Source organism: Amia ocellicauda, chromosome 17, assembly GCF_036373705.1.
Source record: "Amia ocellicauda isolate fAmiCal2 chromosome 17, fAmiCal2.hap1, whole genome shotgun sequence".
Taxonomy (NCBI): Eukaryota; Metazoa; Chordata; class Actinopteri; order Amiiformes; family Amiidae; genus Amia; species Amia ocellicauda.
The window spans coordinates 21,118,126-21,142,765 of NC_089866.1; the positions used below are offsets into that span (position 1 = coordinate 21,118,126).

Consider the following 24,640-nt stretch of genomic DNA (forward strand, 5'->3'; position numbering starts at 1 on the left):
TGTATCACTTCTCTGCATCAGAAGTCTAAGGGAACACATGGCAAAATTAGGTCAATCCCCCCCTTAAAAATGAATGTAGTGATGAATCTGTGATCCCGACAATGGAAGGGCACAGTACAGTATCCAACAGGACACACTATTTTGGACAGGGCCTTATGGAAAGATAGGGACCTTGGCGCTGCCCTAAAAGGAACTGGAAAACACCAGTGAGCGAGGTAAACAAGCACAGCCTCACACACGCTCCCCCCGGGCGGCCAAGCAGAGATCTGGGCTGCAGGCCAGTGTCACCAGGACAACATGCCACCTATGCTGTTTACTGTAGGCCTCTCGTCACCAGACTGAGAGATGACTTGTCAACATTAAACCATCACACCCCTGGCCAAAAATGGACCGCTGCCCCCGATTCTCCTGCTGGCTTGCTTGGTGAGAGTCAGCCCCTGTAATGTGTTTATGTGAATCCAGCCCAGATCTCTCTCCTTTCCTAGTATGTGAAACCACCAAGGGCAGCAGAACAGTCAGTGGGTTGTCCTTACTCAGGAAGAGGTTGTTCTAGAGACATCCAAACTCTGGTCCTATCTACCCACACAGCAATACTACGGTATTTAAACAAGGAGGGCTCATGGGAACAATACAAAACATGAATGTTATTTCTGTCCATGGTATATATAACTTTAAGATATATGTATAACACATGTCCTATATTTAAGAACACAATAAATTACCTTGCAATACGTACTCTGTTGTTTTGAGGATGATTTCAAAATGTAAGTGCAGCACCAAGGTCATAAAACATCCAATTCCTGTGTCAGTGCAATCTCAAGACTAGTATTTCAAAAACGAAAATCCTCTTTTGTGTTGCTGCAAGCCTGCATTTTATTTTTCCTTTAGTAAACAGGGACCTCTAGTGGATCACTTTAGATACTTTATTTTACCTTTAATTTGCTTTACTGGGTTGTAAAACAGGGTAGAAAATAGATACGACACTGATGTTTACAAATACTGAAATAATGTAATGGTTTCCCTGGCAGGAGTCGGTTAATAAAAATCTAAATACTAAAGCATTAAACTATTAAGGAGGAGTTTCATATACATCAGTGGTTCCCAACATATTGACAGGTGTGTCACAGACTTCTTGAGCGGTCATGCATGAGAATAATAAAATAACTAAATAAGAATAAACTTCTACTTTTAAATTAACTTTCCACTTTACTAAATTAAATACATTGCTGACTGAATTAACCAAAGAATGGTGTGCTGCAGCATATTTTCACCTACTATAAACACTTCATGCTGGGATGACAATGAACACCTAAACAAGAGTGAATCACCTAACACCTCAGTAATATTACATTTTTACATTTTGGACAGTGATACTGCATTGCAGTGTTGAAAGGAGAGATCTTGCGCTATTCATCATTCTTGTACAGCAGTTGTTTACCTGCCCGTCATGAAAACATTTTTTTTAATTGTAGGTGTGCCACAGAAATCAGGAATAGACTCCCCAGAAAAACTAATATTTAATAAATTATTCCTACCGGAATCAAAAGTGTGTGGATAAAGACAAACTCAGGTTTCTTACCGAGAGCTCTGTGTTCTTGACAACATGATATATTAAGAAGGTGTGTAGGTGTGGGAAACACTGATGTAAATAACCATTTCTTTACTTTTAAAAAAAGGACAAAAGAGGAAATAGGATAATGTACAATTTGCAAGCAGCTGGAGTTGGAATGAAAAATAAAGACAAAATGGAAAAATAAAAATAAAGAAAGTCAAAAAGACCCCAGTTAATGGCAATAAGCTTTTTTATTTAAACATTAAGGCAGTGTTTTTTACACTGCTATCCACAATGCTTGCTGGTGGGCATGTTGAGTAAAACAGTGAACAAATTCCTCTGTAGAAGAAAACCAACCTTGCAGCAAGCCACATAAATATTTACATCTCTTCAGTTCTATATACAATCCTTTCTATTATACACTGGGTTCGAAAAAAATCATTATGCACAATATGTTTGTACAAAATATAGTTTTTTTGTTTTTTTTTTACCCCTTGTACATTTGAGACAACATATTGGCCTTTCACGTTACTTTTCATTTTAAATTACACAAGAAATAACACGACCATCTCTTGTTATGCTATTGACGTGAAAATGTTCTCCTGGTTGCACGGTCGGTCATTTGAAGTCAAAGCAGATAGCACAGAAAAAAAAAAGACATTCCACTAAAGAAATTAACAAAAAAGCAGACACTTTATTAACATAAAAGCTTTTTCTGTTTGTTTTGTAAGTGTTAAAACTTGAAAAGTCCTGATGTTTGCAAGTCCTGGCTATTTTCACTATGAGCCTTTCTTTTTGTCTACAGTCACAGGTGTTTTGGGAATCTAACTTGGCAGGCACAGGTGTATTAAGACAAAAAGGAAACTGTACTGACAGTACAGATGCGATTGTACACAGGACAGGCCTCAGAGGAACGCTGTCGGACTTTTCTTTAACAGTGTCCTCTCCCAGATAAACAATAAAAAACATGTATTTCCAATGTTGGCTTTCTTGATTGAAAATGCAAGATTGAAGAAAAAATAAGAAGCAGTCCTGACGGTCTCTGTATTTCCTGTTGTTGCTGCTTGAGCATCCCACGACACGAACACTAACAAATTAGCAAGCTGTCCTAATTGCAGATCATTGTTCCTAACACTGAGCTCTGTCGTCTCGAGCTGCAGGTCTCTAGCACTACAGTCGATCGCTGCAGGAGATGTCTCCAAACAATCTCCGAAGGGAAAAATAAAGTCTAAAACAGGAGGTTTGATCAAAAACAAAACAAATACATCTGGTATTACATTTAGTGAGTAGCAGCACAGGATTTAAAAATGACTCCAGCTGTGCAGATACCAACACTGGTAACATAGTAAAGAAAAAAAAAAGAAAAAAAAAAAAGAAAAAAAAACCCCACTGGAAACAGTCAAGAACAAATCCGATCCTCTCCTTCCCTCAACAGGGGGCAGTTGTGGATAGGGGATAAAGGAGGTTCAGTGATGCAGGCCCGTCATTCCCATTGAGACACAAATCGGACAGGCCGGGCTTCTCCTGCAGCTCACATTGTGTGTAGATGAAAAGAGTAACGAAAAACTTCAAGGAAGGACATTTGAGAGGGTCACAATGGGCGTTTGGTGCAGTCTGACACATACGCACGATCCTACATTTAAAAAAGAGAGATGTACACAATACAAAAATGAAAACAAGTGTGCAGGAGTGTCAATACTGTCTCTTCACAAAAGGGGAGAGAAAGCAAAGTCCGTCAGAGGAATAAGAACTTCAGAGGTGAGTGTCAATGCTCAGATTTGCAGACGGATGACTGGAGCCCAAGGACAGAGGGCGCGGTTCGTCCCCTGAAAGCTGTGCAGGATCTCTGCCGAAGCACCTGCTCAGCTCCCGCCTGGCCTCCCCGTTTACACACGAGCACACACACATCGACCACGAGGAGCGGACATCAAGAGTATTGTCAAAACGTCGGCTTTAATAAAGTATTTACATGATACAAACGGGAAGTGTAAACAGTACATGGTTCTGTGGGCTTTGTCCCTTTTTTATTTCAATTTTAAAGCCAGAACGATTTAGCGGTTAATCTTCCAAACGGCTCAAGGACTCTTTAGAGTTTGGCAACGTACAATACAGTAAGTACATCAAATGGTACTGTTGCTATTTTACTGCTGAAAATAGGTCAGTTTAAGGACCCAAGTGAATTTATGCTGCAATTCAGGAAGGGCTACAGTACAGTAACTGCCCTCTGTTGCTTCTTTTCCAGCTATAAATTTAAAATCCTTTTAAAAATAGGGATGCTGCACTGCGTATTTATATATATATATATCCTAAACATGTACACCTTGGCATTTCAAACACTTGTGCGTAGTCACCTTGTAACTTCAGTACTGTATACTTAAAATAAATGGCACTTTAACACTAGAAATATTTAAGAAATGTACAAATAGAAGAAAACGAATAAAACGACACACCCTCCCCCCAACCTATACACACAGCTCACCTCCACACAGTCCTGCTAGTCACCCTAACACACATGATTTAATCCAAGTTGGAGAACGTGTGAAAAGAACCTGCAGTTTGTTATTCACACTGCCAACCAAGGGGTCTTATCTTTTCTACTATACACAGTCACAGCTTGGCAGTGGCCACAGTGTCAAACCCACTCAGGGGGCGTGGCGACCCCTACACAGCTTCCTGTGACCTCACACACTCAGTGCGTAGAATCTGTGGAAAACTAAAAATCGCTCCTTTGGAAATAAGCATTTTGATTCCTGTGTTCAATTCAATATCTCGTCACCAATCAATTTCTCCGTAGACATTTTCCACAGATCCGCAGCTCTGGGCTATCATGTGAGCAGCAACCAATACACAGTTATTGTCTCAGGTAACTAAAAACTCCTCTGAAACGCTGATTTCTGAAAGTGCTTTCTCTCTTGTGCAGTCAGGACTATACTGACTAGACTATACAGTCCTGGGCTGCAGCTGTACTTTCCTAAATCCCTGTATTTTATCATCTCTGCTGTAAGGATATGGATGAGAACCACAGCTGCACTAGGTGAGCTCCCAAACATCTTGGAAACTGAAAGAGGCAGTGAAGGTTTGTTGCCTGGGCTAATCAATTTTGTCAAGTGGTTTGGCTGCAGTTCGGAATGGCCATGCAGTGAACATGGGGCTTCGTCACGAAAAACAAATCAGATAAAAACACTGATTTTCCCAAAGAAGCGATTGTGCACAGATTTCCGAGTAAGTGCTTGTTGTCCGAAAAAGCTTCAATACTGTCAATATTCATAATAAAACAGAACAAAAATATATAAATAAACGCTTTGTAGAAAATAACTACTTGATGATTATGGAACACCATTCGAAGTGTCCTCAATGATGTAATTTTGTTTCAGGCGGTCTATTAGAAGGGGCATATGATTTCAAAATGGTTTCATCCACCTTCAAACCTCTTCAGAACCATGATTACAACAGGGATGTTCATCCTATACTCTGTAAAGCAGGAATAAGAACCATTACAGTTTCTCCCAAGTGGATACAAGGTACCTTGCACAATCATGTGACTGCTCCACGCTTCAGTTTCTAAAATTGGAAAGCTCCCAAAATTTGTAACTCTTTTGCTCTGAATAAATTAACGATCTGTCCCTTGGGGAACACGACTGCTTGGGAAATGTAATTGCTCCAGCTAAAGTTACTGTGCAAAGCAATGGAAAGAGAACAAGATAACATGTACATTTGACTGTAGTGCCTAGAAGATGAATGCTCTTCCCAGAATGCTTTAGTGTCGCCCGCATGCCTCCCTACACCTGTCCTGAGTCGGAGGAGAGAGGAGGGAGACATGGGAGGTCTCACCGAAACACTCCATCAATTCCCATCGTCCAACAACCAGCGAACCCGAACAGAGAGAGGGCAGCAAGGCTGAGGACACTGCGGCGAAACTCGAGAGAAGTGCTGTGAGTGGATACTTCAGAATGTACTCGACTTTGCATTACTGTGCATATCAACAACTGTCCCGTCTGTTCTCCTGTCATAGGAACCAAGCACTCTCAGACCAAATGACAATTTAACGTTTTTCTTTTCAAAGGGATAAGGACCGAGCATTGCCTCAGTGAGCAGACATCTACAATCTATCCATCTATTTATATATATATATACATATATACACACACACACACACACATTCATACATACATATATGTATATATAAATAGACAGATGTATGTATATTCATTTATATATAATCTTTGCTATTTTTTCATATACTCTTAAAACTTGATCAGCCTTCACGTGCGGTAACCTAATTATAAAAAAACAAAAAACAAAACAAAAAAGTAGATACATCTGACCAAGACTCTACAGCAGAAAAATAAGTCAAATCAGTGTGTTCAAAAGGCTTCAATTGTTTTCTCTGTTTCTAACCAACTTGGCTCCTCCGGCAACGCTTTTTAAAGACAGTGATATGAGGGCACACGTCTCTCCTCCGGGGCCGTCCCGCGTGGCACCATTTCCTCTCCAGAGTCAGTATCCACAGAGGGCCGAGGTCCAGCTGCCCGCACACCGGAGGACGCGAAACCCAGGGGTCAGGACTGTACAACCGGAATCCTTTCATAACGTTCTCGACTGAGAGTCCTTTCAGGTCCTATTCACAGCCGATGAGACGGTACAAAAAAACTAATCGACGGAAACAAAAAGAGAAAAAGGAAATGTTGAAATGCAAATGTGGTATGTTTCCCCATTATAAGGCCCGTAAGCGAAAAAAGAGAACTGAAACTCTCTCTCCCACCCCCATTCCCCAGGTGATGTCAGGGTGCGCTGGGGGGGGCGCACAGCAGCAGCGATCCTGCAAAAACGGAAACTAGTGATCCCCAGGTCAAAGTTCAAAGGTCGTTTTTGGGGACTCGTGCTCTGCCACATCAGAGCTCTGTCAGTGTTCAGCAGCTCGGTGCACAGCAGCAGTAGGAGGGAGGATGGGGAGAAAGTGTGTGTGTGTGGGGGTGGGGGGTGGGTATTGGGGTCTGGTGGTCAACTAGTCACTCTCTCTCTCTCTCTGCTCACTCGCTGTCTGACAGGGTCTCATATTGGGCGCACAGCAGCGGTTTCGACTCCTCATCCCAGGGCCGGTTCTGAGCGCCAGGCATCCCCTGCTGGAGAGCGGACGGGGCTGGGGTGAGGCTGGGGTTGAAACGCATAGTCAGCGGGTTGTAGGGGAATGGCGTGGAACCTGCGGTGAACAGAGCAGAGCAGCGTGTCCATTAATATGTACACAGTAGTGCCGACCTGAACAGGTAGGAAAACACTAATCTAGTACACTATGTAGGAGTTTAAAAAAAAAAAAAAAAAAAACTGAAGCAGGAAGTGCTTGTTGGAATTTCATGCTGGGAACTACGGTGTGCCGGCAGTGGTAGTAGCTGTTACCTGTGGAGGAAGGTCTTTCCTCCCACACACGGTTGGTAAGGGGGGTACGGCGGTTGCAGTCTCCCTCAGAGTGGACAGAGGACACAGAAGACGGCCTCTCACCCCCTGACAGCCCAGGCCCAGGGGATTTGGCCTTGCGCCCATTAGAGCGCCCACTGGCCTTGGCTTTCCCGCCACCTGCAAGCATGAAAAAAGTTGCTTTGTTTCGTTTTTTAAAATACTAAATCAATAAAACAGTATTTTAAGCCTTGACTTAGCTTTTGATATAATAATATAGCATCTAACATCTGTGTATGTCCCTAAATTCAAAGCAACCACTCAGACAATGAATTGCTGTTGAACTAAATAGTTGGATACAGCTGTCCGATGTCCAAGATTTTCATGACACAGCATAGGCTTTAAGAGTTGTATATTGTTTACGATGCAGGGGGTCTGCTACAGTTTTAAACGGCCCAGATGAGGTAACATCAGCCTTCCCATTGACAGACGTTTAGGAAGATAGTTTAATACAGTGGTAGTGAATGGAGAGATTATTCAAGGAAGATAAAGACAGAATAAGGGGTATAGAATCCAATCAAAATGAAAAACAAATGAAAGAAGCTCAAAGCCTTTTCATTTTGCTGAGATTTTGAAGAAGAAATGAAGGGGGGAAATAATGACAGGAAAACAACAAATAAAACCAATCTGTGAATAGTCCAGAAAGGGGAATGCAGACCTGCCAAAGAGTAAATGTCCTCAGTCCGTCCTTCAGCAGCAGCAATGGGAATAGCAGCAGGCACACTTGCACTGGCAGCCAGAGGGTTAATAGCATTGGCACTGAGACTTGAGCGTTCTTCCCCTTGGTCATCGTATTTACCCATTAGGGCCTTCCTAATAATTGCCTCCAAGCCTATGTTGTTACCGGAGGGTTCTGGAGTGGTGTGGCTTCTAGTACTGATGGGCCCTGGGAGGAGGGATCGATGTGGGGAGGGTAAGGGACCCAACAGGAGAGAAGTTATTGAGTGAGGGGGAGGGGGTAGCATGGGGGAAGAAAAGAGAATGAGAAAGAAGTGAGGGGGAGTCAGAGAAAGAGAGAGAGAGGGAAGAATAAAACAGTCAGCACATCCCTAGCAAGCAAACAAACTTTCATCACATCTGTTGTCAGTGTGAGTAAGTGGGTTAGGTTTCACAGAAAGCCCACAGAGATTACAGACATTACACAACCCCCATTTGGGAATAATTAAATCAAATCAAAATAAAAGTTAATTTGTAAACGTTGTTTGTGTGCATAAGCATGCCTTCAATTCCAAAGTACAGTAACAGCCCAAAGCATATCAATGGCAAGATGTAGCTTATGAAAATAAACAAGCAAATATTAATTAATTAATTAGTTCATGTATAATTAATTAATTAAAACAACTTGAGGAAAGTTGTCCTGTTTCCAAATAAAACCAACCAAACAAAAACAAGAAGTTAATCCAATGGCAGAGTTAGAAGGAAATAAGTTGAATCTGAAAAGCATCTTTCAGCGCAATTTGTCCTAACATCTTGTATCAAGTATTGTGTATTGATAAATATGAACCCTGTCAAACTAATTCTGCTGCCGTGTTGAAAATATAACTTGACAAAGGGCGACACACAGCACCGGTGTATTCAGATGACATGAAATGAAGAATGGTGGCACCTCGAACAAACAGAATAGCCTTTCACAAATCACTGTAGCACACACAGCTTCTAATGTTGGGTTAGCTGTAAACTTAAAAGTCTTAAAGTCACTTATAATCAATATCGCAGTCAATGAAAGTGACAGATCTGCAACCACGTAATGGTTGTCCCCAGCACTTGCCAAGATCTCTGGGCTCCAATGAGAGACTACGGACAAATGTGGAAAACCATATGTCTTGATTGCATCCAGTAGGACATTGTAAAGCAGAACTCACAGTGCCTGGATGCCTGACCTGCTACTGAAATCTGTTAGTAATGCATGATACCTACTGGTTTACAGCCTGCGTATCTCTTAACAGATGCCCCAACCCATTCATTACATGATCAGAGCTATTTCTCTACATTTTACCTGCAGTTGTTGAGGCTGGCATGTTAAATATTTCAGTTCCTGGCTGTCCAGCATCTGCAAAAAGAGAGTTACACGAGTATTAATTCACATTCGAAACACAGCAGCAGATCTCAGGTGAAAAGCCAGCCGGCCAAACAGCCCTGGTCTTCGGTTCAGGTTGCCTGTCTAGCGGGACACTCACTGAAGTCTGGCTCGCTACCGCTGACTGTCATCTTCTTGATCATCTCCTGCTTCTTGTGCTTGACGATGGCGGAATTGTTCTCGGTCAGCTTGGTGAAGAAGGCCGGAGGCTGGGAGTTGCTGGGGGAACGGGAGCCCATGCTGCAAGAGAGGAGGAGGTTTAGTGCCTCTGGATGCAGTGAGGGGAGGAGAGAGGGGGAAGGAGTGAGGAGCAAGGAGTTGCAGTTTGAGGCGGGGAGGACAGATCTTACCCTTGGTCGCCCTGATCCCCGGGGAAGGACATTGGCTGTTGCTCTGACTCAGACTGGCCCCCTGCTGGAGACACTGGCTCAATCCCATCTCCTGACAGGCTCATGGGAGACACCTTGCTTTGCTGTGGAGACCTAAACAGACACAAAGATCTCTTATCACTTCCTGGGTTTTTATTTCCTTCTAACTCATGTAATTTTTCAGTCCCCGTGTGGCCCCGCACAAGTGCAGTACCTGTCGCGGCCCCTGTCCCCGGCAGCCCCCTCAGGAGTGTAGCGAGCGCTGAGGTTCGAGTCCTGGAGCTGTGTCTGCGGCTGGGAGTGGGGGTTGCTGGGGGGCCGGGTGAGATCGAGCACCGGGGAGCTCTGGTAGGAGTAGCCCTGCTGCTGGGGCTGAGAGCTCAGCTGCTGCTGGAACTGTCGCGTGTAGTCCTTTGTGATCACTTCCTGTAGGGGCAGGAAGTGGAAGGGGTTTGGGTTAAATGACAGAAATTCTCAAGAAGTGACACTGAGAGTGTGCTATGAGAGCACTGTGTACTGTGAGCTGCGAGAGAACCTACACTGATGTGCTGAGCCAGGGTGACCACCCTCTGGTTGCTTTTGATGTAGCTGGCGGGCGGCTGCTGCGAGTGACTGGGCGACTGGCTGCCCTCGGGGGCCTGGTGGAAATGAGGGAGGTGGGCATCGAGAGAGGCCAGCTTCTGCTGAACTGCTGGAGAGAGAGACAAACAGACAAACACACAGCAGGAGAAACTGTTAAGTCATCACACACTCTGTAGGTGCACAGGCTACATAGGGCTCTCTCCACCTTGACCTTCAGGGACCCTCTGCGTCTCGTGGGCTTTGTTGTTGCTGAGCTCTTTATTATGCTTTGGCCTTATTGAAATATTTTCTAAATTAGAACCACTTTAACTTCCCTTATTATTGATGTCCTAGCGCATGGTTCTTAGAACTTATGCCTTGGTTTCAGAAATAATTTAGATGTTCTAATACTAAGCGATTAAACAAACAACTTTGTCCTTTCTGTCCTCAGCTTTTATAAAGTGTTCCCCTGAATAGGTTACAAACTGATCAAGCAGAGACACTGGTGGGAATTACCTGCAAACACTTGATTATTAGAAAAACATCTATAATCATGTTTTTCAATACCGCACAAAGTGGTATGGTATCAATGCCAATTTCTAACCCAGTTCGACAGACACCAACTCTAATTAGGAAAAGAGTTCAAATGGTTTACTTTGAAGAAACTGACAGCGATGTTGGAACAAAACCTAAAAGACACAAAGGGTCTGCAAGGTCTAGGATTGGGAATCCCTTGGCTAGACAGTGTTGGAAAAAGTTCATTATTGCTTCCACTAGCTGAACACCACTGGGGAGGGGGGGGGGGGCTGGTCTTATAAGAGTTAAGGACACCTGCAGGGTGGAGAGCTCCACTCGAACATTTTATTCACAATATATTCCGTTTTCTCAAACTTTTATATCAGGAATGTATGAAATTCTACCAGTGACCTCTTTGTACTCTTAATACATGTTTTATTCCCCCTCCCCATTTATTTCCAAGACCCAGCCAGTAGATTCACAAATGAACTGCCAACATCAAGCTAGTGGTGAAAGCAGTGAGGCTTATGGGGTGGGGGCACATGTACATTGAGAAAAATCACATGACAAACAATGAACATGATATACTGCAAGTCTAAGAAGGTAAATAATACCAGGATTATTACTAGCAGTTCATTCATTTGGGCATGAAAGTAAACAAAACCAAAACTAGCTGCTGTATTTCTGCTATGTGACATCATCTGATTTAGTTTATATTAGATTTTCATGGGCAGTTTTGGACGTTTTTGCCCTTAAAGTTAGGCCATTTAAAATCTCCAGTGACCTCTCTTATTTTGGGGGAAGCCTGGTTCATAGGTTCATGTCTTCCTATATATACATCAGTAGGATTTAGAATAGACAGCAAATGTATTTCCAAAGCAAGATCAGCCACTGGACTCTGCGTCTCATATTTTCCAAAGCAAAGCACCACTTCAACAACTCCTGCCAAAGTAAGGTTTTCATGCCACAGCTAAAGCAGCCAGCTGTAAATGATCTACAAGCTCCAAGCAAAGCAGTTGGTAAGTCTCCTTTTGGATCACACACTTAAAAGTAGCCACTTAGAGCTCCCCACTTTGACTGCAGCACAAAAACCAAAAAAAGCTACCTACAGGTTTCCCCTTGTTCTAGTGCAACATCTTTATTCACCAGGCTGCTGTGATCTTTTACAAACAACGACTGCTATTGTGCCTACGTGAATGTGACCAAATTAGTGCACTGCCTGCACTGAGTTAGCCTGACCTTGTGGTCTGTGCCTCTTGTCTATAACATTAAGCCCTTTGTCGGTTTGTTGGTTCTGTTTGGGGCCTTTCTCATTGAGCTGTATGGGCGAGTTAGCAGGACTTATTGCCTCAATCCCATCCGAACTATTTGAGCTATAGCCGCCAGGTGGACCTGTTAAAAATCGAAATAGAGCATTAAAACAGAAAGCATGTATTGCACTGTTTTCTTCTTTTTAATTGTTTGTAATGTTTAAAAATAAACAAACATAACATTGAGCTTAGTATTAAGCTGGCTGCTTCAAATGCTTGGCATTATATCTTTTTGCCAGGTGTCCATATTCGCTTTCTGAATTTAGAAGCTTCTGGAATGACACCAAACCCACCAAAGTCTTGGTTCAAACAATATGTAAACATTGATATATTTTTAACCCTCCTGTGGTTTAAGCGGTTTCTCCTTTCACTTAAGTCTGTCAAAAGACGCTGGCTCTTGGTGTAGCTCTACTATGTGGAAGCTGGCAGGATTAACTGGCCAAGTTGACAAGACTTCAAGTGACTTGCAACTCCAAAATGACAGAGGCCTGCTCCTCCACAGCGAGCAATACAGAGGAAGCAGACTTATTTTATACCTTTCATACCCTTCCAATATGTGATCGCCAATTGCCATGACATTGCCCATACTGGAAACCAGCGATACCTGGGTTATGGGACTCAATCTGTGCTCCAAAGAAACGTTTTTACCATTGCCGCAGCACTGCCAATACAGAGGTAAAACAATTCACAATTCAACAGCTTTTATACGTGACTTTAAATCGTGGCCTGCTTCACTCCTATTAAAAGAGTTGAAGGGTTGCTTTGGTGCCCAGTTAGTCAAATGAAGGGACTAGGAGTTTGAACACAACTCTCTGGAGGAAAGTAGTTGAAGATAGACTGCTCTAAAGGCCCGTGGTGCCTTAAAATCCACCCAGCACTGCCCATAGCTACACAAGACAGGCAGTGCACCAATGGAAATAACACTGGGCACACATCCTGAGATAGATACTGAGAGCCACACCACAGGAAAGTTAAAAAAAACAACAATGGAATCATCTGAAGAGTAACTTTCAGTCCTAGGGGAATCTGACTGCTCATTATTTGATCCCTCCAACTGCAGGATCAGCCACTACAAAGATGATCAGGTAACACAGTATGCCAAGGTATTTATTACATGCTCATTGCTTGTCCCAATATAATTCAAAGAACCCAGTCAATATATTGTCAAATATTCATTTGAAATTAGAAAACTGACAAGTGATCTTACTGAAGGCCTTATACAATGTGCAAAGTAGTTTGTTAATTTGATTATTGAGAATATAATACATATAAAACTCCCTCTCTCTTTTCAACGATGTATGCATCAGAAAATGTTTTAGTGAGTCTGATCACAAGGATTGTAAACTGGAGGTCACTTGGGATACAAAACAAAACAGATCTGCCAATGAAAAATCAGACAAGAACCTGATGTTGTGATATCAGGCCTTGAGTTGCTCTGTATTTGAGCAATTAACTGAGGTATCCTACAGTAAAGGAAAATAAAAAAAAAATACAGATTTTTTTGAGCTAGGTCTCAGGTCTTACAGCTCTAATCCACATACTGTGAAGTGTCATGCACCCGTCATTTTCCTACCATAATATCTGAAACCCTTGATTTCAAATCAGGTAAGAGTCAGGGTTTCTCACTGCACTTTGTCCAATTTGTCTTTTTTTTCCATTAGAGAAAACAAGCAAGTGGGAGGATAAATAATCCCCAGTTAAATCTAGATCTGAGCTCTGCTTTGGCCCTCTAATTCATGCGGGGTGCACCGAGTATCCGTTAAACCAATTTCTATAATCTTCTTTGGTTATAAGAGGGACCGCTCTTTCTTTGGCACAGTGCAGAACATACTGTACTCAGATATGATATAAACCCCACGCTAATGCCTTCATTACCTAATACTCATGAGGACTCGCTGCAGAATTGGTATGAAGTAGTTCTGACTGAATATGGTTTATTAACCTCAAGGGAGGACAGCAAAATCCAAGGTCTGCACTTATCTAGTTGAAGAAATTGACCATAATTAATCAAAAACATTTTACCTTTAAATGCAACCTTCTGACCAGCCTCATTTCAGACCATGTGAATATTGTGTATCTTTTTGAACAGTCTTATCCTTTCGGCTCTGGAGACCTACAACAGTATCTCACATTGACAATCCCTGCTAGGGGCCAGTGATGTTTGACACACTTGCGGTGGTTGTGAATGTATATTTTTTTCTGCCGTGCATGTCGCCTGCAAAACCATCACCTTCAAAACTATTTCATATGTCTGAGCTTCCCTCCCCGACCCACATGAGCATGTAATAAACACTGATGTACTGACGAAAAGAAACAAAATCAGGAAAACAAAATCAAACCAGACGTCACATCAAAGCCTGGACTATGGGATTTCAAAAACTGATTTCAATTATGGATTGTCATGAAATCAAATAAAACTAATGATGAAAATAGAGGAAAAAACAATAAAACATGCATGGGACGAGGCAAGAAGCTGCAGTGTCCCCCTCCCCCCCGCCGGACCACCACAGACACACACATACAGACTGGTTGCAAAGGCTGAGAGCACAAGAGTGTGAAGCTCTGTGGTGACATGCCAAAAAGGCAATATCTGTGCAGAATACACTAGATTGTCTGCTGATTGAATCAATTTCTGCGACGATGCTATGTACATGAAAATATCAGTTTTAAAAGTGGTCTCTTTGAAAATACAACACTGCTTTAAAGCTCTGAGTTGGTACTCCTGTTACTGCTACTAGTAAATAACTTGTTCCCCCCTCCATATCTAATTTCTAACTGCATTTCTATCTAATACTGATTTCGAGCGAGGGGGTGGGCTGGCATACCTCCCATGTCCTATCTCTGACACATCTCTATTAACACACACCTCTTACACTTTACCCACTGACTATAATTAAACTATTTATATCTCAAGCAAAGCTGGTGTGTGACAACTCGACACAATCCATCTAATGGCAATTAGCTCAGAAAATGGCGCTATGTGGGTAATCAGACTTATTTCTTGACCCACTTGCTCCCTGATCATTCACCATTCTGAAGATTAGAACAAATTCAAGATCACACTTACACGTAAAAGGGCACAGTATACAGACATCTGATTACTATTTCTGTACCGTCTATAATGCCGCCACAACAATCTCCAGCCCAGAGCACTGGAGAGAGAGCAGTCTGACACAAGGATGTAACACTGTAAGACTGGCTACGATTCACTTAACGTGTTTTCTACTGGTCACAGAGCTACACAAAATAACACTGGGAAGTGGTTCATCCACTTCTGACTCCGTGGATTTCACTTAAAGTATCTTCACTCCATTTAAACATCTGCTTCTCTCATCACCTTCTATGCAATTCACATGTTTTCATTTGCTGATGGACTATGAATACATTACATCTTTAGCAATGTATGCACTTCATGGACAGCAAGAGTATATCACCTGTGCCTGTACCATGGGCCTGTGCTCATAATTCATATTTTGCTACTGCTTTCATATTAATGCAGAATTCCACAAGACTAAATTAGTGCATCTAAGCATTCACATACTGTAACTCAAAGGAAAACAGTCTAGCTTTAGGTGCAATATAAGTTATTCCTGCTGGGAACCATAAGATGGATTTTTCTGAACTTTTCCTAGAAATTACAAATTGTAGGGCAATTGTTCGACATATCCTGGCCTTAAATACCTCCCTAAGGCACAGCTTACACATTAGTAACAGAAGAGGCCACTGTTAAAGCCGAGATCTTCACTAGAAAAAACAAAAACTACAGATACACGTGATAAATCTACCCCCACCTCCCACTTAAATGAATTAATTCAACTAAAACAAATAAGGAAACCTACAACACAAAAAAAACAACATGATTTCATAAAATAAAATGCAAGTATTTCTATACAGTATCTATATCACCGATTTGATGATGCCAACCACCACAACGTGCAATAGGCCACAAACGGGACCACTCGATCCCGGGCGTCTTACCATCACAAGTGGAGTCGGTAGCGAGCGAGCCTCTCTCTCGCTTCCCCGTATCACAAGAAATTTGACGCATGATAATCGCGTTTATGAAGTTGGCCGCTGTCATGGTGGTCTTACCGAGTGCTCGGAGCTCCTGTTCCTGAACGGAAACCGGTTTGTTTTGAGTCTTTTCCCTACTGGGTGCTTGCTCATGGGCGGGCGGCTCCAGGGGGGGAGCAGGTGGGTGCTGGTGGGGCAGCAGTTGGACGGTTCTGCCCTGGTGGCTGTGGGCGGAGGGGTAGGGGCTGCTGTAGCCCCCGCCCGAGGTAGCGCTCCCCGGCTTGGGCTCAGATTTGGCAGGGGACAGGGTGTGCTCCTGGGGGTGCTTTGGCATCATGCTGCTGCTGTTGCTGCCACTGGCCCTGATCTGGGTACGCTCTGCCTTGCCGCCCTCTTGGCCCCTTGCCAGATCCTTGGCACTAGCGGTAATGGGGTACTGCTCTGCCGGGGCACCGGGCCTCTGCAGGTGAGGACTGTACCCTTGGTAGCGAGTGGACGAGGGGTTTGCCGACGACAGGGACCTGCAAAACAAACGTGGCAGTGAGGAACCAGAGGGGGTGTATTTTCATTTCAAACGGAGGGTGAGCCAGGTGTTCTAGTTTTGATTCCATACCAAATGTTTTAATTAGCTAACTGATCAGTTTGCTTTATTTTATTTACAATTGTATGCAGAACCCAAAAAACTGCAAGGATTAAGGAATGGAATTAATCTTATTAGCTCTTATTTCAAAGACAAAACCAGGATCTCAAACGCAGATGCTGCAACGGCCACAGGTTTATATTTTGTAATTTTGAGGGACGGAACAAATATTTGTTGTCTGCTGTAAATGAAATGGTTAGAGCAGAACTGGACTTAATAGTCTCCCAAGCATGAGTCTCCTCACAGCCTCACCTCAGGACAGAGGGGTTTGCAGCCTCTGCACTGGCCACAGACATGGCCTTGCCGGTGTGCAGCACGCTGGGCCGCTGCTGAACGCTGTCCTGGGTGCGCGGGGACACGGGGGAGTGCTGGTGACTGTAGGAATGTGAGGGGGGACGGCTGCTGCCACCGCTGCTGCTGCTGCCGCCGCTGCTCTGCTCTGTGCCTGTGGCGGGACGCAAGGCAGGTTAGACCCCAGGTGCCACGATCAGGGATGACAGCTCAATAAAAATCTCGAAGTATTATTGTGAGCAGCAGATTAAACGGCTCCCCAGTGACACGCCGAGAACAAAACAGAGCAGGCGCCAACGTGGCAGCGTGTTTAGAGAAAGCGCCCAGCAGGCTCTCACCAGGTCTCCAGATGGGCGCGTGTTCAACGTTGCCACCTGTCGGAGGGGTCGGCTTCTCCCTGTCCCGCTCCCTCTCTCGTTCCCTTTCTTTGTCCCGCTCCCGCTCCCTGTCCCGCTCTCTCTCTCTGTCCCTCTCACGCTCGCGCTCCCTCTCCCGCTCGCGCTCTGATGAGGGCGTCCCGGGCATTTTGGTCATGTGAGAGGGCCCACCTGAGAAAGGAGACAAGGACATTTTGTAATAGGAGAATATTACACCGGGAGGAGTATATAAATGATGTGCCATTCAATTACAGCACGGATATGTCAGCTCTGCCTCTGCTGAACAGTTTTTCATGGCCGTATGCAACTTCCCAGAGTTCTGCGGCTCTCTGCAGCACCCTACCTGGAGAGATGGGTGAGTAGGAGCGGGTGGCGAAGGCACTGGGAGCTCCAGGGATGTAGGCGATGCGCTCCATGGGGGACCCCGACGCACCAGAGGGAGGAACCAGGACAGGTAAATGTGGCACCTGAGACAAATCAATGATCCCTGTACAGGAAATAAAAAAAAAAAAAAAAAAAAAAGAAAATAAAGGCTCTTTACAATGCTGGAAATTGTGACTGCATCCCACTACAGCACATAGATCACCTGCTGGCAGAAAAACAGGCCTGGCAAGAAAAAATATCCTCTTGCCATTTAAAAAACTAATATTGAATGGGTTTTAACAGTGGCATTAGACAGACACCTTGACATGGAGTGAAACCAAACAAACCTTACTAGAGTACCAACAGCACTGAAGCATTCTTCCAAAATATAACTATGACAACAGAATGGAAATATTAAAATCGTAACAGTTTCCAAACACATTTTTTTCCTAACGTCTGGTTTGCTGTGAACTTCCATGAAAGAGAAATACAGAAGTAAGGAAAATCAAGTGGCCGTGTTGCAGCACACGCAACTGTTTTCAAGGTGGACAGTGTAGCCAACACAAGCACCACAGACTGAAAGCAGGTTTCGGAGTGAGGGGGTCAATTAGGAGAGTTGTGCTGGGGAGGGAGGTGACCGGGCCGTACCGCGGGGAGTTGGGGAATAGGTGAGAGCCAGGGCGGCTTGGTCCCGCGGTGACATGCCCCGCAGGAGGTCGGCTCGCTGGACCAGGGCGGCATGGTGCATCTGCTGGGAGGTGATGTAATCGTTGAGGATGGTCTGCCTGTTCTCCAGGGCGGCCGTCTCAGGGAACCCCCTGATCAGGTACGGGGGGTAGGGGTGAGCGTAGCCGGGCCCGGGGGCCAGGTGCCGCGGCAGGTAGTAGGCAGCTGCTAAAAGGAGGAAGAGAAAGACTTTAGTTTGGCTCAGGTGGCACAGAACACCCTGCCGTGGAGGCCCAGACTCCCTTAACCACCTTTGATCAACTTGGGAGAACTCCAGACCCTGTTTCGTTGGTCTCCATTTGGGGGCAGCCTCCAAAATCCAGCTTGATCGTCCGAAAGAGAATCAGAAGAGAGAAAATGACATATTTCTGTCTTCAACTGGCTGAGCAGAAGACTGTCACTTGAGACAGTTTTGAAAACAATAGAAAGACACCTTTTTTAATAAGCTGTCTGAAAGCGGAGAGCTACAGGGGCTTAGTAAAAAGGCTGAGCACAGTTTAGCAGTGGTCAGCAGGCCAGTTATTTCTGTCTGTGCAACCTTAACTTTGCCTCATTACAAAAAATCATTTAGTTTGACCTTTCAATTTAAAGAGCTGGTTTCTCAAGGTGGACTGCAACACCTCCTGTAATGATATAAACGTCTGACCCTACAGCACTGCTCTGCTGCCCTCCAGTGGCATTCCCACCAAAAATAAAGCATGTTTTCACAGTGACAGTTGCAATACTGGCACAGTCTCTCGGTACGGTACCTGGGTCAATGGGGATGCCTCTGGACAATGCAGCAGGGTCAAAGGGCAGGGGGATCTGACCCCGGTAGACGTCAGCTGCACCCACGCCCTGCAGCAGCCGCTCGTAGGAGGCCAGGGAGGCGTGGTGCTCCGACACCCCTGACAGTGGGGACTTGGTGGCACTCATTTCACGAGGAGTGGGCGTGGCCTTCCTCTCCTGGGTGGGTGCCTTTCCGGAGCCCATTCCTCCACCCACTACAAAAACACGAACAAAAAAAGTTTAAAGATAGACACACATCTGACAAAGGCTAATCTGTCATGGCAATCACATGTATATTTTTTTAACCATGTAATCTGGCACACAGAGGTTTGTTATCTGATCGGCCCCGTTTACTTGGTCCAGTGGGTAAAATGCTAGAGGCCAGTTGTTGCTGCCGATGTTGTAAGAAGAGCTGGGGGAGGAAGAGAAGGGCTCGTACCATCATGCTGGCGTGTTCCAGGGTCTCTGGAAGAGACGGGGGAGCCACGGTGTGAGGGTCCGCTGAAGGCCGTACGCATGGAGTTCTTGTGATCGTCGTAGGCCATGGGGCTGTGGTGGCCCTTGCCTGGCTCGCTGATGACGGGGGAGCAGCGGGAGATGGAGCCAGCCGCGCTGACGCCCACGCTGGGCCGCCCCTTCAGGCTCTCCTCGTAGCGGACCCGCTCCCGTTCCCGCTCCCGTTCCAGGTGGGGTGGCAGGGGGGGGAAGGGGCGAGGAGAGGAGCCGATGATGGAGCGCACGTCATGCCTCTTGCTGGAGCCACCCTCGTGCTTCATCGGGGTTCCCTGGAAACAACACAGAGTTCAGACTGGGAATGAGTGGTTAACACCCCTTATGAAATCCTTGCCATGGGGTAATGATGGCGATGGCTGGAGGGAGGCGTTTGTGTGAGGGCATGCGACTCTGTTGTCCAGGGGCACTGCAGACTCACCTGCGTGATGGATCCTTCCTTGGCGGGAATGTGCCGCAGTTCCTCTCGTGGGATTTCATGGATGGACCGCCCACCCTCCTTCACTGTTGCGACAAGGCCTTCGTGCGGCCCTCCGGGGAGCTTGAGGGCAGTGAGGCTGTCGTGAGGGCGGCCTTTGATGGCTTCCGGGGGCTGGCCCCGTGATGGGGAGTTCTCACGTTTCAGCTGCTTGGCCTCTCTCCTGAGATATTCCTCCTGGGGTTCAGAGTGACGAGGTATACCTGCGAGGACCAGGCAACTGTCAGCTATGGCTAACGAGCACAAGCACTCAGGAAGAGAGTCTGACAGCATGTTACTTGCTATAATATAATTGTTATAATGCCCATTTCTGTACTGTGTGTTACTGCTGTGTTCCAAATAAACTGCAAAGTGGTTTTAATATTTTTTAATATTAGAATAAAATAAAAAGGTATGTAAACTATTCCAGAATGAAAGTCAGTCTTCCAGCAACAAAAGGCTTTCCTCCAGCTCACTGAGACAGAGTTCGACTGCTTTCCGATATAAAGATTATCGTTCAAAGATGCCAATGCACCTCACGTAGGGGGATGGCGATGGGGAAGACCTATTTTTAAGTCTGTTTCCTGCCATCTTTCCCCATCAGCAGAGCAATGGTCAGGCTCAGACTCAATGAGGCAGTGTAATCTGGAGAGTGGTCTGTTGATCATTGCTCACTTAAAAGGACCTTGCCGTACCTTGTGAGATAGAGCCGCGGTGAAGCTGGGCATCCTTGAAGTGGTGCGGACTGTGCCGGTCCTGTGGCATTGCTCTTCCAATGAGCCCTGACAAACACAGCGAGCGTGAACATTGACATTTCACATGCCGTGTCATCCAAAACCCACAGGAGAGGAAAAAAAAAAAGAAAAAAGAAAAAAAAAACCTAAGCAATCACAAATCACGAAACTAAACAAAAGTAAAGGAAAGGGAAACTATTTCAAAAAGGGATCCAGGCAAAAATATGGTGTCAAAATGATTCTGTGCTGCAGTTTCATTTTAGTTTGGGGTTGACCAGAGAAAAAAAAGATGATTATGGGTGAATTTGGACTTTTAAAACAGACTGCGGTGTGTGTCAGCAAATCCCCTTCGTCACTGATTGTACCTTCACAGTTGGCAGCAGACAGTGTGTCCCGCATAGGCAGCCCTCGGGAAATCCCTCCATCCATTACTTCATAGGAGCGCTTCAGCCCAGCAGTCTCGCCCGGAGGTCCTGAAACCCTGCCCTCCTCTTTAGTGTACTGCCCCGGAGCGCCTGGCAATACAGAACTCCCAATCAGGACACAGGTGACCAAATCAACTATCACATTTTTTTAACAGCTGTGATTGGCCAGCCAACACAAGACAAAGAACTGCTGACAAAAATCCGCTGAAATGAATCTCATGTTTTGTTCTCTTCCTTGTGTGTGGAACAAGTGTACCTTAATGGAAGGAAAGCGGTCTGCAAAGGCAAACCAAAAATAAATAGGCCGGTCTAACAGGTAGAATTGTGACACAGAAAAGCAGCCATTTGTTAAGAAGAGTATAGGTCTTCTTGGGTCTGCACCCTGGCAGGCGCTCATGATGCCTGGGCTGAATGAAGGGCAGACCTGGCAGGGTGCCCGAACAGAGTGATTTCTGCTGTGTAAATATAATAACTCCCCGAGCCCCGGGCCACTGAGCCGCAGCAGAAGAATCCCGAAAGCCTGGAAGTGACTGAAGTGGAAGAGCAAAGTTAGTGAAAGTCACTGTGAAAACAAAAGGCCTGTAGAGATTTCCCTTTAATCCACAGATCACAGGACTGCACACCATCACTCAATACACACCCTGCTTTAAATAAAACCTATACCCAGAGGGCTGACAAGGGCTGTTAGTCTGCAAATGCTTTTTTAAAGAGTGGAGTTTATATTCCAAAGATGAAGAGCCACAGATAAATGACTTTTCGGTTCGTTTCACCTCATTTTGTCGTCGTTCTTTACTTTTCAAATTCACTGTTTTCCAACAAACAAAGTGACAGAAACAGGGGGAGGCTTAACCTTTCAATATAACACACCTCAGAAGACGTGCGCTGCCCTTTCTCTATTCCCTCCAGTTCAGTGTATCGCAAACGCGAACGTCTCTGCAGCTGCGTGTCACACCTGGAACGCAGCTACACTTTCCCTTGAAACCGCAGGGACACATTTCGTACCGGGAGAGAAACCGAAGGAAACTAAACAATGACGACATGTGGACGTTACAGGGGGCGAAGTGTTGGGAGAGCTCCTGGACAGAGTCACGAAAGGCCGGCTGACTCCCTCACTCACCATCAATTGACCGGATGTGGCTGCTGACGCCCTCGTAGACGACCTGTCCTGCTCTCTCGGCTCTGCTATCCTCCGTTATGAATCTGTTCATCATGCCTTTGTACACAACATCAGCTGGAGTGCCCTTTATACAGAAAAACAAAAAATAGAATAAATGTATGTAATAATTCGCACAGGGCACACAAATCACATTGAGTGTTAACAGTCTCATTAGTAACTGGCCTGTACTAGGGAAGTAAAGCAGCACAAACCAGAAGGTCCAATGGGACATGAGAACAGTGCGAGTGTGTGGAACAGACCACCGACCCATGATGCACTGGGATGCTTTTAAATAATCGTATTCATCTTGGTCGAAAGAGCGTCTAACTGACAGGTCCTCTATGTCTTGTTGGGTGGATGCAGGAATCAGGACAGATGCTGGCTGCAGTGGAGTGGCAGTTGCAGTGGCGCAGCTCCTCAGGACAGGAGTGTGGCATAACAGCTGCTCCCCAAAATTATCTATACCAGGGCTACGAGGGATGGCTGCACTTTGGAGTTCAGCAAAGACTAAGTTCCTGGCAGTCAATGACCCTGCTGAGAAAAGCTTTACCTGCTCTTATTTGCAGATCATCTTTTATCCCAACGGACAGTAAACACACTGGAGCCTGGCCTTTGGAGGAGGAGGAAAGGCACGGGGGGGGTATGTGCCTACAGAGATTGCATTTCTTTCTGTTTTGATTAAAACACCACCCCGTGATACGAGATCCATCTGTCTGCCAAGTATCAAAGGTCAGCCTCGCCAGGCTCACCGAAGTCCCATGGAACCTGGGGATCTGGTTACTGTTGCTACGATGCTGTGGCTACTATCTACTTATCCATCTGCAGGAGTATTAACAAGGATGTAAGAAACATCTGACGCCACACAGCTCATCTGTGTTCCCTCCCTTCTCGCTGCCCACTGAAACCATTGTTCAAATGACAAAATGTTGGTTTCTTTTTCTTTCCTTTCACCACCTGTAAGCAAAATGAAATCTCTCCATTTCTTTTTCTGTTTGTGTGGAAATCAGAGCCCACCCTCCCCCCGCCACCATAAATGCACACCTACTAATCACGCTTAGCAATTGAAATCAGCTGTTGTGCTCAGATGAAACGGGGACTGAGGCAGGCAGGATATTTGTGTTGCCATGGGAACAGAGATACGATTGTGTGGTTATGTCATCTGAGCTGGTTAAGGTCAAGCAGCTGTTTCTCTTTCCTCCCACACACGATGATGAAAATCCACCCCCACCCCCCCTTCACCTCGCCTAGTCCCTCGACAAACCAAGACAATTCGCCGCGAGCTATTTTCTGTGACTCCTGTGTAGGAACTCTTACATTATTATTCATTACAGCTCATAAGTGCTTGTTTTAATTAGTTTGGGTACCGTAACCTTTTAATCCTGCACAATTTGTGATAATGAGGTATAGCGAAACCCACAGTTCTCGACTACTTATCCATACATTTAGGAGATCTAAACATGAGAATGCACCACTGTGGAACAGTGTTTCATAAGTACAATAGAAAGGCTGCGTTTCCACATGCATTAGCAAAAAACCTCAATCGAGCATTAAGGCTGTGGTTCCCAACCCTGGCCCTGGCGATCCAGTATCCTCATAGCTTTTGTTGCAACCGAGATCGCAGTTCCTTATTTGACTAATAATTGGCCAAATCAGAGCTAATAAACCATTGGAAATGTGAAGTGAAATATGAAAGTATACAAGACTCTCCAACATTTTGTAAGTAAAACCATCAGATAAATTAAAGTTTTGATTAATTAATTAAGAGTGTAGTTGGATCAAAAACCACCACGACCAAAGCACTGTGATGGAGCAAGGCCCATCCCTTTGTTCAAAACAGTGACTGAATGTTTTGATTGCTATTGCGTATTACCTTCAGGAGGATTGGCGGCCGGCTAACCAAAGCACAAACAGACCTAAATTTTATGACCTGTCTTAAATTTGTGGCAGCACACAAACTGTTTAAAGTGTGTGTGTGTGTGTGTGGGGGGGTAATAATACTTACATGGTTTGTTGGGGTGGGGACGTGGGCGGCCATGTTTTGTGAGGGCAATGAGGCCATTACAGAGGCCATCTTTCTTAGGGGTTTTATGCTGTTCCACCTACCATAATGCACCTAAGAGTGGGCCCTAGGCGATTTTCTTTGTTTTAATTTAGATTTCTTAGATTATCTGCATTGTAATTGTATTTCTGTTGCATTTAAGGTTTATATGGTTGTTTTGTTATATTTGTATTTAAAGAGCCATTAGGTTTCTGTTGGTAACTTATGTATGGTTTTGAATGTGGTGTTCTCCTTGTTCCCTTATTTTGGGAAATGGCTTTATTTGAAAATAAAAAAAGGGAGTGT

At 44.9% G+C, this 24,640-nt stretch overlaps 1 protein-coding gene across 8 annotated transcripts in view; it reads right to left on the reverse strand.

Annotated features, from left to right (window-relative positions):
• Positions 1 to 1,784: 1,784 nt before the first annotated feature.
• ncor2 (nuclear receptor corepressor 2) overlaps positions 1,785 to 24,640 on the reverse strand; it is a 160,334-nt gene continuing 137,478 nt past the window's right edge. For 5 of the 8 annotated variants that reach the window (XM_066689576.1, XM_066689578.1, XM_066689579.1 and 2 more), the window contains 20 exons: positions 22,258 to 22,381; positions 21,081 to 21,230; positions 20,677 to 20,763; positions 19,946 to 20,205; positions 19,454 to 19,799; positions 18,996 to 19,229; positions 18,169 to 18,414; positions 17,501 to 17,644; positions 17,119 to 17,328; positions 16,742 to 16,934; positions 15,928 to 16,370; positions 11,765 to 11,917; positions 9,988 to 10,136; positions 9,663 to 9,874; positions 9,431 to 9,562; positions 9,181 to 9,320; positions 9,000 to 9,053; positions 7,662 to 7,889; positions 6,947 to 7,123; positions 1,785 to 6,752 (listed from right to left, as the gene is read on the reverse strand). In XM_066689576.1, the coding sequence (XP_066545673.1) occupies positions 6,583 to 6,752; positions 6,947 to 7,123; positions 7,662 to 7,889; positions 9,000 to 9,053; positions 9,181 to 9,320; positions 9,431 to 9,562; positions 9,663 to 9,874; positions 9,988 to 10,136; positions 11,765 to 11,917; positions 15,928 to 16,370; positions 16,742 to 16,934; positions 17,119 to 17,328; positions 17,501 to 17,644; positions 18,169 to 18,414; positions 18,996 to 19,229; positions 19,454 to 19,799; positions 19,946 to 20,205; positions 20,677 to 20,763; positions 21,081 to 21,230; positions 22,258 to 22,381 (3,852 nt within the window). In that variant the 3' untranslated portion in view covers positions 1,785 to 6,582. Of the gene's footprint in view, positions 6,753 to 6,946; positions 7,124 to 7,661; positions 7,890 to 8,999; positions 9,054 to 9,180; positions 9,321 to 9,430; positions 9,563 to 9,662; positions 9,875 to 9,987; positions 10,140 to 11,764; positions 11,918 to 15,927; positions 16,371 to 16,741; positions 16,935 to 17,118; positions 17,329 to 17,500; positions 17,645 to 18,168; positions 18,415 to 18,995; positions 19,230 to 19,453; positions 19,800 to 19,945; positions 20,206 to 20,676; positions 20,764 to 21,080; positions 21,231 to 22,257; positions 22,382 to 24,640 lie in introns of all 8 variants that reach the window. The other 3 variants (XM_066689577.1, XM_066689581.1, XM_066689580.1) reach the window with 3 other exon arrangements.